The sequence below is a fragment of the Carcharhinus amblyrhynchos genome, unplaced genomic scaffold (assembly GCF_965287045.1).
Source record: "Carcharhinus amblyrhynchos unplaced genomic scaffold, sCarAmb.v2.hapA scaffold_37, whole genome shotgun sequence".
Classification (NCBI taxonomy): Eukaryota; Metazoa; Chordata; class Chondrichthyes; order Carcharhiniformes; family Carcharhinidae; genus Carcharhinus; species Carcharhinus amblyrhynchos.
This window is the reverse complement of record NW_027649778.1, coordinates 9,924,898-9,938,465: the sequence shown is the minus strand read 5'-3', so window position 1 is coordinate 9,938,465 and position 13,568 is coordinate 9,924,898. Positions and strand designations below refer to the sequence as shown.

Genomic DNA, 13,568 nt, shown 5'->3' with positions numbered 1-13,568 from the left:
GATGTGATAAATAACATCCTCATGTTACGTACAGCCTGCCCTATAGCAAAACATTATTGCAAAGCATCTCACGCCGTGAATGACTTTTAAAGTTTCAGGCAGCAAAGGCCCAGATCGAATTGCCAAAACGTACAAACAATGTGGGAGTGGGGGCCCACCTGAATAACTTACCAAGTTCTGCCCTCACGTATCCCCACCCCCTCAAATTGCAAAGCAGCTTCCACTGGCCTTCCCCCAGAGTCCTAACTGGGTGGAACAGCCACCAGGTCCTTGGACAGGGAGGATATTTTCAGTAGTCCTGCTTTGCCAGAGATGTGATAGGGAGCTGCGCTGGGATGCCTCTGCAGCACCTAACAACGCAACTGAACAACTAACCCGTAATAACCAACTAGCGTTGTACAAGGGAAATCCCATCTTGAGCTTAAGCGACCTAGAACAAAGTTGATTTTTTTTAAATGGGAAAAAAAGAGCTTTAGTGACGCACGTCGTCATAAAGTACGATAGCAGCAATTCAGGGTGGTACACAAGAGGCAGATCTTTGCGCGCGTGTGTAGTACCATGAAAAAAATCCTGGGGTGGGGGTGGACAGAGAGGCCAATTCCCTACACTCATGGCTCACCTGCAAACCTGGCTCAGGGTGCTGAGGCCAATGACAAGATCCCTCCACCCCAACCTGGTGCCCTGGCTGAAACTGCCTTTAGACAGTTGAGTATAGACTAACTGCCCTCACCTAGCACTTCCTTAACCCCCCACCACCCTCCTCAAAATAAGGGGGAGCAGAATTAGGATTGAGTTGAGGAGGAATGTCTTCACAGAAAGGGCTGTGAATCTGTGGAATTCCCTGCCCCGTGAAGCAGTTGAGGCTACCTCATTAGATGTTTTTAAGGCAACAGATAGATATATTTTTGAACAGTAAAGGAATTAAGTGTTAGGGTGAGCGGGCGGGCAAGTGACCTGAGTCCACGAAAAGATCAGCCATGATCTTATTGAATAGTGCCCCCTTTCTGTAATCAGTGTGCGCTGGGTAACGTAGCTCTCCTGTATTCCCAGAACATTTGCCCCGCTTCCGGGTAACTGATGTCATCATTCCCCGGGTTCGGGACGGCCCCGATCCCGGACGCTCCCTGGGTCCGGGACGGACCCGATCCTGGAGGACAGGATTTCACTGAAAGCCAGTCCCTTCACCCCGTGACATCAGATTTCTATCACACCAGCTGCATTAACAAGAGCACTCTGATCACAGGGATGTGGAGCACGGGGAGGGGGGATTCGTAATCGTGAGGAGGTTGGACATTAGGGAAACAATGACTTGAACGACAGAGGGATGAGACGGCGGGTCAAGCAGTTTGAGGAGGGGGGTGGGGGGGGGGGGGGGGTATGGGGGACCAGGCTTTCTGAAGAGCGCCTACTTCTCGTAATGGTCGACGGGATAATGCTCTCCGTACATCTTCAGATGCCTCTGTAGCCCCTCCTGCTGTTTCTGGAGGTTAGCCGGGGTATCTTCGTACACGTCGGAGAACATATGATCCAGTTTTGGTTTCAGTGCTCGCTCAGCCTCCTCAAAGGCTTCCATGACCTGGCGAGAAGATTGCACAGTCAGTTAAACAAGGGACATTTTACGTGTCTGGTCAGTAATGAACCTCTCTCTCATGGCCTTGAAGTACATTTTTGCTGCTTTGTTGACCTGTAGCACCTACGGGCAGAGGGCAGCCTGGGGTACACTAACATCGCTCTCAAACCAGCTTTCTCTGGTGTCACTATTTCTACGAGGGAAACACAACATTGTGCTATATCCACCTCCTTTCCCACGCGCTCCCACACATTTGGCGGCACAGCGGTTAGCACTGCTGCCTCTCAGCGCTGGGGATCCATGTTCGATTCCCGGCTTGGGCCACTGCCTGTGTGGAGTTTGCATGTTCTCCCCGTGTCTGCGTGGGTTTCCTCTGACAGATGTATGGGTTAGGTGCATTGACTATGTTAAATTGCCCCTTAGTCTCAGGGGGGCTAGCTAGGGTAAATGCATTAGGTTATGGGGATAAGAGCCTGGGTGGCCTCCTTCGGCACTGTAGGAATGCTATGATTCGAAACAAAGAGCCATTGAATAATCTGCAGATTTTCAACTCTCTGCTAAAAAGTTTATTTATTAGTGTCACAAGTAGGCTTACATTAACACTGCAATGAAGCTACCATGAAAATCCCCTAGTCGCCACACTCTGGCACCTGTTGAGGTACACCGAGGGAGAATTTAGCACGACCAATGCACCTAACCAGCACATCTTTAGGACTGTGGGAAGAAACTGGCACACTCAGGGAAACCCATGGAGACACAGGGAGAATGTGCAGACTCTGTACAGGCAGTGACCCAAGGGAATCTAACCCGGGTCCCTGATGCGGTGAGGCAGCAGCGCTAACCACACTGTGCTTCCAGCTGAGGTTAGTTTTGAGTTTTTTTAAAAATTGATTTTATGGGATGTAGGCCTCGCCGGCTTTATTAGCCACCCTACGCGAACTGGCAGCTCAGTGAGAGGCACGAAATGATGGTATCGTACTTCCGGGTGTGGATCTGGCTGAGAGGCAGGCACATACAGTTTACTGAGGGTGATACAGATATCCTAGCAGGCGGCTGGCCCAGTATAGATTGCGGGAAATTCCTAGCTTCGGATAACACAGAAAGCCTGCGGCTGAGTAATAAATTAAAAGGAAGAACAACTGCTGGCGTTTTGCCACTAAATGCTTTAAAGGTAAAATTTTATTGATTAGTGCGGCAGGTGGGCTTACAGTAACGTTGCAATGAAGTTTTCATTAGTAGGAAAAACTAAAACCAGAGGGCACAACCTCAGACTAAAGGGACAATCCTTTAAAACAGAGATGAGGAGGAATTTCTTCTGCCAGAGAGTGGAGAATCTGTGGAACTCTTTGCCGCGGAGGGCTGTGGAGGCCGGGTCATTAAGTGTCTTTAAGACAGAGATAGATAGGTTATTGATTAATAAGGGGATTGGAAAAAAGGCAGGAGAACGGGGATGAGAAAAGTATGAACCATGATTGAATGGCGGAGCAGACTCGATGGGCCGAGTGGCCTAATTCTGCTCCTATGTCTTTTGGCTGCTTGCGTTTCTGACATGCAAATAAAAATTGGACTGATGCTGCAATTGGGTACGTGATCTCAGAGATTATCTTGGCATGGCAAAAATCGCAAGTGAACTTTTAACCGTTTTGTGGGCTTGTTAAAATAAAACCAATATGCGTGGGTACTTGATTGTCATGACTGCCGTACTACCTTGAATAGCTGAATGGTGGCGAATGTTTGCTCAGTAAATACATGCAAGTAAATGAACCCGCACTGCACAAAGGTAGAGTCTTTCATTAAAATTAGTGCATGTGGCCAAAGGTCCCGTCATAGCGTCCTGTAAATTTTTAATCGCACAAAACCTCTCTCTCCAACAGCAGCATCACTTCCTTCCCTTTGTTTTCGAGCTCTCTTTCGAGGTAAAGGTGAACATTCCATTCCCCTTCTTTGATTACATTTTGTCTTCTGACTTTTAGGGACGTGTGTGAGCAAAGGCGCGTGAGGGTGGGCGCATGCGAATGTGTGGATGTGCGTGTACAGGTGTGCGCATGCATGTGTTTGCATGTATGTATATGTATGCATGTGTGTGCGCGTTTGCGTGTGTATACACGTGTATTTGTGTATATCTGTACACTTTGTTTCTTCTCACCAGAAATATTCTAATGTGTGTTTTTGGACTTGGGAGTGGATGGGCTCACGCGCGCTGACCTTGACCAAACTGACTCACCATTGCCTGAGGGTTGGAGGTATGAGAATGATGAGCAGGAAAAGACCAAGTCAAACCGGGCACACATCACAATGGTCAGAGCATCGTGACTGCACATTTTTAACCCCTCTCTCACCACCAAATCTCTCTCCCTGACATTTATCACTGAGGCAATAGAAAGGAACACTCTGGAGATTCCTCCCCTACCTCCCCCCATGCCCTTGACTTCTCCAGTCAGTCCAAACCAGTCCAGGGACCCGGGTTCGATTCCCAGCTATTGTCACTGCCTGTGCGGTGTCTGCACGTTCTCCCCGTGTCTGTGTGGGTTTCCCCTGCGTGCTCCGGTTTCCTCCCACAGTCCGAAAGACGCGCTGGCTGAATGCGTTGACCATGCTAAAGACTCCCTCAGTGTACCCGAAGTGCCAGAGTGTGGCGACTGGGGGATTTTAACAGTAACTTCATTGCAGTGTTAATGTAAGCCTATTTGCGACAATAGTAAATAAACTTTAGTGGTATTATTGCTAGGCTATTAATCCAGAAACTCAACTAATGTTCCGGGGACCCGGGTTCAAATCCCACCATGGCAGATGGTGAAATTTGACTTCCATAGAAAATTTAGAATTAAAAGTCTAACGATGACCATGAAACCAGTGTCGACTGTCGTAAAAACCCACCCGGTTCACCAATGTCCTTTAAGAGAAATGTTTTAAAAGTTTATTTATTAGCGTCACAAGTAGGTTTGCATTAACACTGCAATGAAGTTACTGTGAAAATCCCTTAGTCGCCCACACTCTGGCACTTCGGGTACACTGAGGGAGTCTTTAGCACAGCCAACACATCTAACCAGCATGTCTTTCAGACTGTGGGAGGAAACCTACACAGACGCTGGGGAACGTGCAGACTCCACACAGGTAGTGACCCAAGCCAGGAATCGAACCACTGTGCCACCGGAAAGAAATTTGCCATCCTTACGTGGATAGGTGAGATGCGGGAAGGATGTTCCTGATGTTGGGGAAGTCAGAACAAGGGGTTACAGTCTAAGAATAAGGGGTAAGCTATTCAGGACTGAGATGAGGAAGAACTTCTTCACTCAGAGTTGTGACCCTGTGGAATTCTCTACCACAGAAAGCTGCTTGGGGTCAGTTTGTTAGACATGTTCAAGGGGGAGCTGGACGTGACCCTTGCAGTTAAACGGATAAAGAGGTTTGGAGAGAAAGCGGGAATGGTCTACTCCTGCACTGGTTTTCTATGTTTCTGATCTGGCCTGAAAGTGACTCCAGACCCTGAAATGACCTCGCCAGGAATGGTCAATGAACATGGCAGTGATGTCCACATCTCACGAGTGAATAAAGTGGGGACTTCCTTGCCCGAGTTGTGTGGCTGAGTGACAAAAGGCAACTGTGGTGAGTTACCTCAAAAATACAAGTTGGCAAAACCGGGTTCATTTTCAGCCTCTGTCCCAAACTGTCTCAGGCTGTGACAAAGCGTTTTACCGCCACCAAAACACAAATTGAAGTGTAGTTACTGTTGTAATGTAGGAAGTGTTTAGAAGGCTTATGGCAATGTTGCCCCGCTGGCTGCGGTGATACCTACTCGTTTCCTGGACTGCTTCCTCCAAGCTTTCTCCTGCTCCTCGTCCCACCAACCCTTATTCACCATGTAGTGTCTGAGCCTGGAGATGGGGTGGTCCTGCTTGTCCCAGTAGTTCACTTCATCCACGGAGCGATAGGCTGAGCTGTCATCGCTGGTACTGTGATGGCCTATCCTGGGGAGGTGCAGAACACAATTCCCTTATTAGTGACAGAAAACACCCCCCCCCTTCAAACCCCTCTTCTCCTGAAGGCACAGACTCGGTGCTTGGATAATTTTTTATGGGCACAGTCACCATTTGATATCGTGCCTAAGTGACTGTATAAGCCATGACTAAGTGTCCAGCGGACAGACAGCAATGTGACTGACTCTTAAATGCCCGCTGAAGCGGCCTAGCAAGGCACTCAATTGCTTCAAACCTCTAATCAAAGTACGGAGGAGTAAACTGTGTCGGCACGGTGGCACAGTGGTTAGCACTGCTGCCTCGCTGGGCCAGGGACCCGGGCTCGATTCCAGCCTTGAGCGACTGTGTGTGGAGTCTACGCATTCGCAACCTCACACGCACGCACACATTGCAACACTCTGGGGAGGGAATTCCACGTCCATCACCAAGTGTAGCTCAGTAGCGTCACCGTTGACCAAGCTGCCCCAATCCTAAAGGACAAACCATCCTCAATGATGGAGGAGCTCAGCACACCAGAGCAAAAGGTGAGGCACTTGCTACAATTTTCAGCCAGAAGTGCGCACAATCCATCTCAGTCCTCTCTAGAGATTCCCAACATCCCAACCAATTTGATTCACTCCACGTGATATCAAAAAACACTTGAAGGCAGTGGATACTGCAAAGGCAATGGGTCCTAACAACATTCCTGCAAAAGTACGGAAGACTCTGTGCTCCAGAACTTGCCGCAGCCCTAGCCAAGCTGTTCCAGTACAGTTACAACATTGGCATCTACCCAGCAATGTGGAAAATTGCCCAATATGTTCTGTACACATAAAAAGAGGACAAATCCAACCCAGTCAATTATCGCCCCATCAATCTACTCTCAATCACCAGTAAAGTGATGGAAGGGGGTCATTAACAGTGTTATCAAGCGGCGCTTGCTTAACAATAACCTGCTCACTGATGCACAGTGTGTTTTTTGCCTGGAGCACTTATCTCCTGACCTCACTACAGCCTTGGTTCAAAGATGGACAAAAGAGCTGAGTTCCCGAGGTGAGGTGAGAGCGACAGCCCTTCACATCAAGTCAACATTTGATCGAGTGTGGCATCAAGGAGCCCTAGTGAAACTGGAATCAATGGGAATTATTGGGGAAAGCTCTCCGCTGACTGGAGTCATACCTGGCACAGAGGGAGATGGTAGTGGGCGTTGGAGGGTAATTATCTCAGCTCCAGGACATCACTGCAGGAGTCCCTCAGGGTAGAGCCCCAGGCCTAACCATCCTCAGCTGCTTCATCGATAACCTTCCTTCCGTCACAAGGTCAGAAACGGGGAATGTTTACGGATGATTGCACACCGTGCAGTATCACTGGCGACCACTCAGTTTCTGAAGCAGCCCATGTCCAAATGCAGCAAGATCTGGGCAATATTCAGGCCTGAAGTGACAAGTGGCAAGAAACATTCGCACTGCACAAGTGCAGGCAATGACCATCTCTAACAACAGAGAATCTAACCATCATCCCTCGATATTCAATGGAATTACTATCACTGAATTTCTCTACTGGGGGTTTTCACTGACCAGCAACTGAACTGGATTAGCCATATATAAACGCAGTGGCTTCAAGAGTAGGTCAGAGGCTGGGAATTCTGTGGTATTCTCACCTCCTGACTCCCCAGAGCCTGTCCACTGGTGAGTCTGATGAAGGAGCTGTGCTCTGAAAGCTTGTGATTCCAAATAAATCTTCAGGATTTTAACCTGGTGTTGTGAGACTTTTTACTGGAAATATATTAGCCGTTCCTTCACTGTCGCTGGGTCAAAGTCCTGGAACTCCCTCCCTAACAGCCCTGATAATGTTCCTACACCACATGGATTTCAGTGGTTCAAAAAGATAACTCACCACCACACGGTCAATTAGGGATGGGTAACAAAATGACCTAGCCAGAGACACCCACAGTCCATGGACGAATAAGAGGTGTCAACATGGGTTTGTGAGGGGGGGAAATCTTGCTTAAGTTATTTGAGTTTTTTTTAGGAAGTAACAAGCAAAGTGGATAAAGAGACCTATAGATGTGGTGTGCTTGGATTTCCAGAAGGCATTGGTAAGGTGTCACATCAAATGTGATTACACAAAGTAAGATCACATGGTGTAGGTGTAACACATCAGCATGGGTAAAGGATTGGCTAACAAGAAGCAGAGTAAGGATAAATGGGTCATTTTCAAATTGGCAAGCAGTGACAGGACTCAGCACTGATTATTTACAATTTACAAGGAAGATAACCTGTTACCACGTTACATCAATGACTTGCCTGAAGGAACCAAACCATGGTAGCTAAATTTGACAGCAAGATAGGTTGGAAAATAAGTTATCAAGAGGCAGTAGAGAGTCTGCAGAGAGACAAAGTTTAAAAGAATTTGGCAAATGGAGTACAATGTGGGAAAACATGAACTTATCCACTTTGGCAGGAACAGAAAAAGATACTATTTAAATGGAGAGAGACTGCAAAACCCAGTGGTACAGAGGGATCTGCTTGTCCAGTACATGAAGTTTGAAGTTTATTTATTAGTGTCACAAGTAGGCTTACATTAACACTGCAATGAAGTTATTGTGAAAATCCCCTAGTCACCACACTGCGGTACCTGTTCGGGTACACCGAGGGAGAATTTCGCACAGCCAATGCACCCTAATCAGCATGTCTTTCAGACTGTGGGAGGGAACCAGAGCACCCAGAGGAAACCCACACAGACACAGGGAGAAGGTGCAGACTCCACACAGACAGTGACCCAAGCCGGGAATCGAACCCGGTCTCTGACACTGTGAGGCAGCTGTGTTAACCACTGCGCCACCGTGTCGCCCCATCACAAATGGCCGGCAAGCTAGAAAGCCGTCGTACAATCAGCTTGCAGGGTTTTGATCCGATAACCTGAACGTCAGTGACAGGTCAGCCCGCAAGAATCTGGAATTTCAAACATCTTTGTAAGGGCATCTACAGGGATCGTCACACTAAATAAATAAGTTTCTTTTTGTAGGTCGCAGCAAACGAATAAATATTGCACATGCTGGTTCAATTCTGACCATGAGTTCTCTGCTCAGCTCCATCTGGAAAGGAAGATAACCCATTACCATGTTACAACACTCAGGCTTCCTATAAAGTACTGGCACAGCTACCGCACAGACATTGTGCACACAGGAAGATTCAGCTACACCAGTGAACTGAATTTGCAGTTAATCTAATGGTTAGATTCAGGAAGGAATATTGGATAAGAAACCAGGAAGGTTCACTGTTCCGCTTAAATTGTATCATGAAATGTTTTACATTTATAATAGCTGAACAGGCAGATAAGTTTTCATTTCTACCTCAATCGAAGGCAGTGCCTCTTACAATGCAGACCTTTCTCGGCACTGCACTGATTATATACCTGGGATGGGGCTCGAACGCAGCCTTAAATGCAAAGCTGTGACCACCTGAGCAATTCAAAAGATCCTTAGGCAGCACCTTCCAAACCCACGGCCACTTCCAACTGGAAGGACAAGGGCAGCAGATACATAGGAACACCACCACCTGCAAGTTCCCCTCCAAGCCACTCACCATCCTGACTTGGAAACATATCGGCTGTTCCTTCACTGTCACTGGGTCAGAATCCTGGAAATCCCTCCTTGATGGCACTGTGGGTTGGCCCACAGCATGTGGGTAGCAGCAATTCAAGGCGGAGAACATAAGAAATAGGAGCAGGAGTAGGCCATCTAGCCCTTCGAGCCTGCCCCGCCATTCAATAAGATCATGGCTGATCTGAAGTGGATCAGTTCCACTTTCCCGCCTGCTCCCCATAACCCTTAATTCCCTTATCTATCAGAAATCTATCTACCCGTGACTTAAACATATTCAACGAGGGGGCGCACCACCACCTTCTCAAGGGGCAACTAGGGATGGGCAGTAGATGCTGCACCTAGTCAGCAATGTCCATGTCCCACAAATGAATAAAAAGCAAGCCACACTGCCATTGTGCACTAATCTCCGTTATCTCTGCAAGTGGAAGAGGCGGCAATCAGCTCATGCCTGGTGAGAAACGATAGCTTGAACAAAGGGCATATACATATGGCTTTGAAATGGTCCAGAAATGGTTTCTTTACCAAACGCAGGCAAGCAGAACTTTGTGTCCACTGGAAAATTGGTTTGTTTTTGGAAGATACAAAGTCTTTTGTTTAAATGCTGTACCCCAGGCTGGGTGTGGTGTTTTGGAACAATTGAGTTCAAGTTACTGGGTGATTCTCTCGGTTTGACTGTTCAAGGTGATGCATTATTTACATCGCATGTGTTGTGATATTTCTATAAGGGGACCCTGGGGGGGGAAGGGAGGGGGCAAGCCTGAGGGACGGTGTTCAATGAATATTTGATGAGTAGATCAAGCTACCTATTCAATAGAGACAAAGAGGAGACTGTAACTCAGCAACACCACACCGTGAGCATCTTGGCTCGAGAGACAAAAGCGATAAATTACTGCAAATTGGATGGGGTCAAATTTAACCCCTCGAGGCCCGAGGGAAACTGGGGCAAGCGGATCAGCGACTCATTGTACAGAACGCAGAGCAGATAGGCGATCCGGTTATCAAACAACACGCCGTATCACCCGGCTCTGACGGACGGTCACCCAGACTCCAAACGGTGGTTCGGTTCTCTCTCCACGGACGCTGTCAGACCCGCTGAGGCTTTCCAGCATTTCCTATTTTTTTTGTTTAGACTGGATAGTTAGAGGTTCTTTCTTCGGGTATAAAAGGGGACATAGGTTTAAGGCGCGTGGGGAAAAGTTTAGAGGAGGCAAGGTGAGTTTTTCTTTACACACAGAGGGTGGTGAATGTCTGGTACGTGCTGCTGGGGGGAGGGGGGGGAGCAGGTATGATAGCAGCACTTAAGGGGCAACTAAACGAGTACATGAATAGGACGGGAATTGAAGGATACGGACTCCGTAAGTGTACATGGTTTTAGTTTAGGCAGGCATCATGATCGGCACAGGCTTGGAGGGCCGAATGGCCTGTTCCTGTGCTGTACTGTTCTTTGTTCAGTAGCTACAATATTTTGCTTTAAACGTGCAGCATCATGTTCGTCCACTAACTGCATCCCCTCCGTGCTTTGGGCTAGTCCAGGCCAAGGGATTGAGATTTCTCCTTTCAGTCTGCCAAATGGGCCCAATGGCCCCCTTCTGCACTGTAGGATTCTACGACTTGCCCCCCCACTCTCCAGCCACTAGTCAGCCAACACAGCCATACTTGTGATTTACGGCCTTCCTACACTAATTGAAAAGCACAAAAACTCATTACCCAATTGGGTGATGCTCCAATTTAGCTAAACAGCTTTTTTGGGGCAATTTTAAATATTTTTGTATCTTGGTAAAGAGAAATGTTCAAAGAAAATGACAAAGGGTTGGGGGGAGGTGGGGGAAGAAGAGAATTGGAATCGTATTACAGCAAAGAGCGAGCCGTTCAGCGGACTGAGTCTGCCAGTTCTTTCTAAGAGCTACCCAGTTTGTCCGTTCCACCACTCTTAACCCATACCTCTGCCGTTCTTTTTCTTTCAAGTTTTTAGCCAATTCCATTTCGACAGCACTCATCAAGTCGGTACCCACCACAATTTCAGGCAGTGTATTTCAAACCCTAACCCACTGGAGCTTCTAAAAAAAAACTCCTTCTTCACATTGGCAAATGTCCCAGAGCCAATCACCTTAAATCCGTTCCCCCTCATCGTTGACCCTTCAGCCGCAGGCAACTTTCTTTACTTAAACTAATTGGCTATTCTCCAATCCTCTTGGTCCTCCCCTGTAGCCAATGTTGTTCTTTTGTTTAAGAAGAGTAGCGAGAATAATCCAGGTAATTACAGGCCGGTGAGCATTACATCAGTGGTTTGGAAATTATTAGAGAGGTTTCTTCAAGACAGGATTTATTCCCACTTGGAAATAAGCAGACATATTAGTGAGAGGCAACATGGTTTTGTGAAGGGGAGATCGGGTCTCACGAACTTGATTGAGTTTTTTGAGGAAATGGCGAAGATGATTGATGAGGATAGGGCAGTGGATGTGGTCTACGTGGACTTCAGTAAGATCCTTGACAAGGTCCGTCATGGCAGACTGGTGCAGAAGGTGAAGTCGCATGGGATCAGAGGTGAGCTGTCAAGGTGGATACAAAATTGGCTTGGTCAAAGAAGACAAAGGGTAGAAGTGGAAGTGTGTGTTTCTGAAGGGAGGGCTGTGACAAGTGGTGGGACCTGTAACTGGATTGATTAATAAGTTTGCGGATGACACAAAGGTTGGTGGATTTGCGGATAGCGATGAGGACCATCAGAGGATACAGCAGGATATAGATCAGTTGGAGACTTGAGCGAAGAGATGGCAGATGGAGTTTAATCTGGACAAGTGTGAGGTAATGCATTTTGGAAGGTCTAATACAGATAGGAAATATACAGTAAATGGCAGAACCCTTAAGAGTATTGATAGGCAAAGGGATCTGGGTGTACAGGTACACAAGTCACAAAGTGGCAATGTAGGTGAAGAGGGTAGTCAAGAAGGCATACGGCATGCTTGCCTGGGGTATTGAGTTTAAAAATTGGCAAGTCATGTTGCCGCTTTCTAGAACTTTAGTGAGGCCGCACTTGGAATATGGTGTTCAATTCTGGTCGTCACACTACCAGAAGGATGTGGAGGCTTTGAAGACGGTACAAAAAAGATTTACCAGGATGTTGCCTGGCATGGAAGGCATTAGCTATGAGGAGAGGTTGCAGAAGCTTGGTTTGTTCTCACTAGAGTGACGGAGGTTGAGGAGAGATCTACAAGATTATGAGGGGCATAGACAGAGTGGTTAGTCAGAAGCTTTTTCCAAGGGTGGAAGAGTCAATTACTGGGTTTAAGGTGCGAGGGGCAAGTTTTGAGAGAGCCGTATGAGGCAGCTTTTTTATGATGCGGAGATGCCGGCATTGGACTGAGGTAAACACAGTAAGAAGTCTTACAACACCAGGTTAAAGTCCAACAGGTTTATTTGGTAGTAAATGCCAGTGGCTTTCAGAGTGCTGCTCTTTAATCAGGTGAGTGGGGAGTTCTAATCACAAACAGGGCATATAAAGGCGCACACAGTTTACAAAATACTGATTAGAATTACAACTAATAAAGTCTTAAAGGTGCAGACAATGTGAGTGGAGATAGCATTAAGCATAGGTTAAATATATATCTCTTTAACAATACGCATCTCTAACTGATCAGCTGTAAAGACTTGCATTCTAATCAGTGTTCTGTAAACTGTGTGTGCCTTTACATGCCCTGTTGTGTGATCAGAACTCCCCACTCACCTGAAGGAGCAGCGTTCCAAAAGATAGAGGTGTTTACTACCAAATAAACCTGTTGTTGTGAGACTTCTTACACAGATTTTTTTTTTTTACACAAAGAATGGTGGCTGCCTGGAACTTGTTGCCAGGGGAGGTAGTGAAATTAGGTATGGTAGTGACTTTTAAGGGGCGTCCTGACAAGTACACGAATGAGATGGAAACAGAGGGATATGGTCCCTGGAAGCGTAGGGGGTTTTAGTTAAGTCGGGCAGCATGGTCGGTGCCGGTTTGGAGGGCCGAAAGGCCTGTTCCTGTGCTGTAATTTTCTTTGTTAAATTGGCCAGGAGTTAAACACCACCTTCTTGCTCCAAGGACCACAGCCCTAGTTTCTCCAGACTTTCCATGTCACTTCAATCCCTGGGATTGCTCCTTGCTGCGCGCTCTCCAAAGCTTTCACAAGGACATGCCACCAGGTTTCGGGGAGGGGGGGGGGGGGGGGGGGTGTGTGTGGTGGAGAGAGGCTTAATTTCCTCAATGTAAATTCTGACATCAATTTCTCTGATTGGTTTCATTGATCAGAACGTTGAATACAGGAATTGGGACGTCTTGTTGAAGTTGTACAACACATTGGTAAGGCCACACTTGGAATACTGTGTGTAGTTCTGGTAACCCTATTATAGAAAGGATATTATTAAACTAGAAAGAGTGCAGAAAAGATTTACTAGGATGTTACTGGAA

At 47.1% G+C, this 13,568-nt stretch overlaps 1 protein-coding gene across 1 annotated transcript in view; it reads right to left on the bottom strand.

The window, feature by feature from the left end:
• Positions 1–1,360: 1,360 nt before the first annotated feature.
• Positions 1,361–13,568, bottom strand: part of bckdha (branched chain keto acid dehydrogenase E1 subunit alpha) — a 53,494-nt gene continuing 41,286 nt past the window's right edge. Inside the window, exons 8-9 of the mRNA XM_080218223.1 lie at positions 5,367–5,538; positions 1,361–1,576 (exon numbers count right to left, since the gene is read on the bottom strand). Of these exons, the coding sequence (XP_080074349.1) occupies positions 1,406–1,576; positions 5,367–5,538 (343 nt within the window). The 3' untranslated portion in view covers positions 1,361–1,405. The remainder of the gene's footprint in view (positions 1,577–5,366; positions 5,539–13,568) is intronic.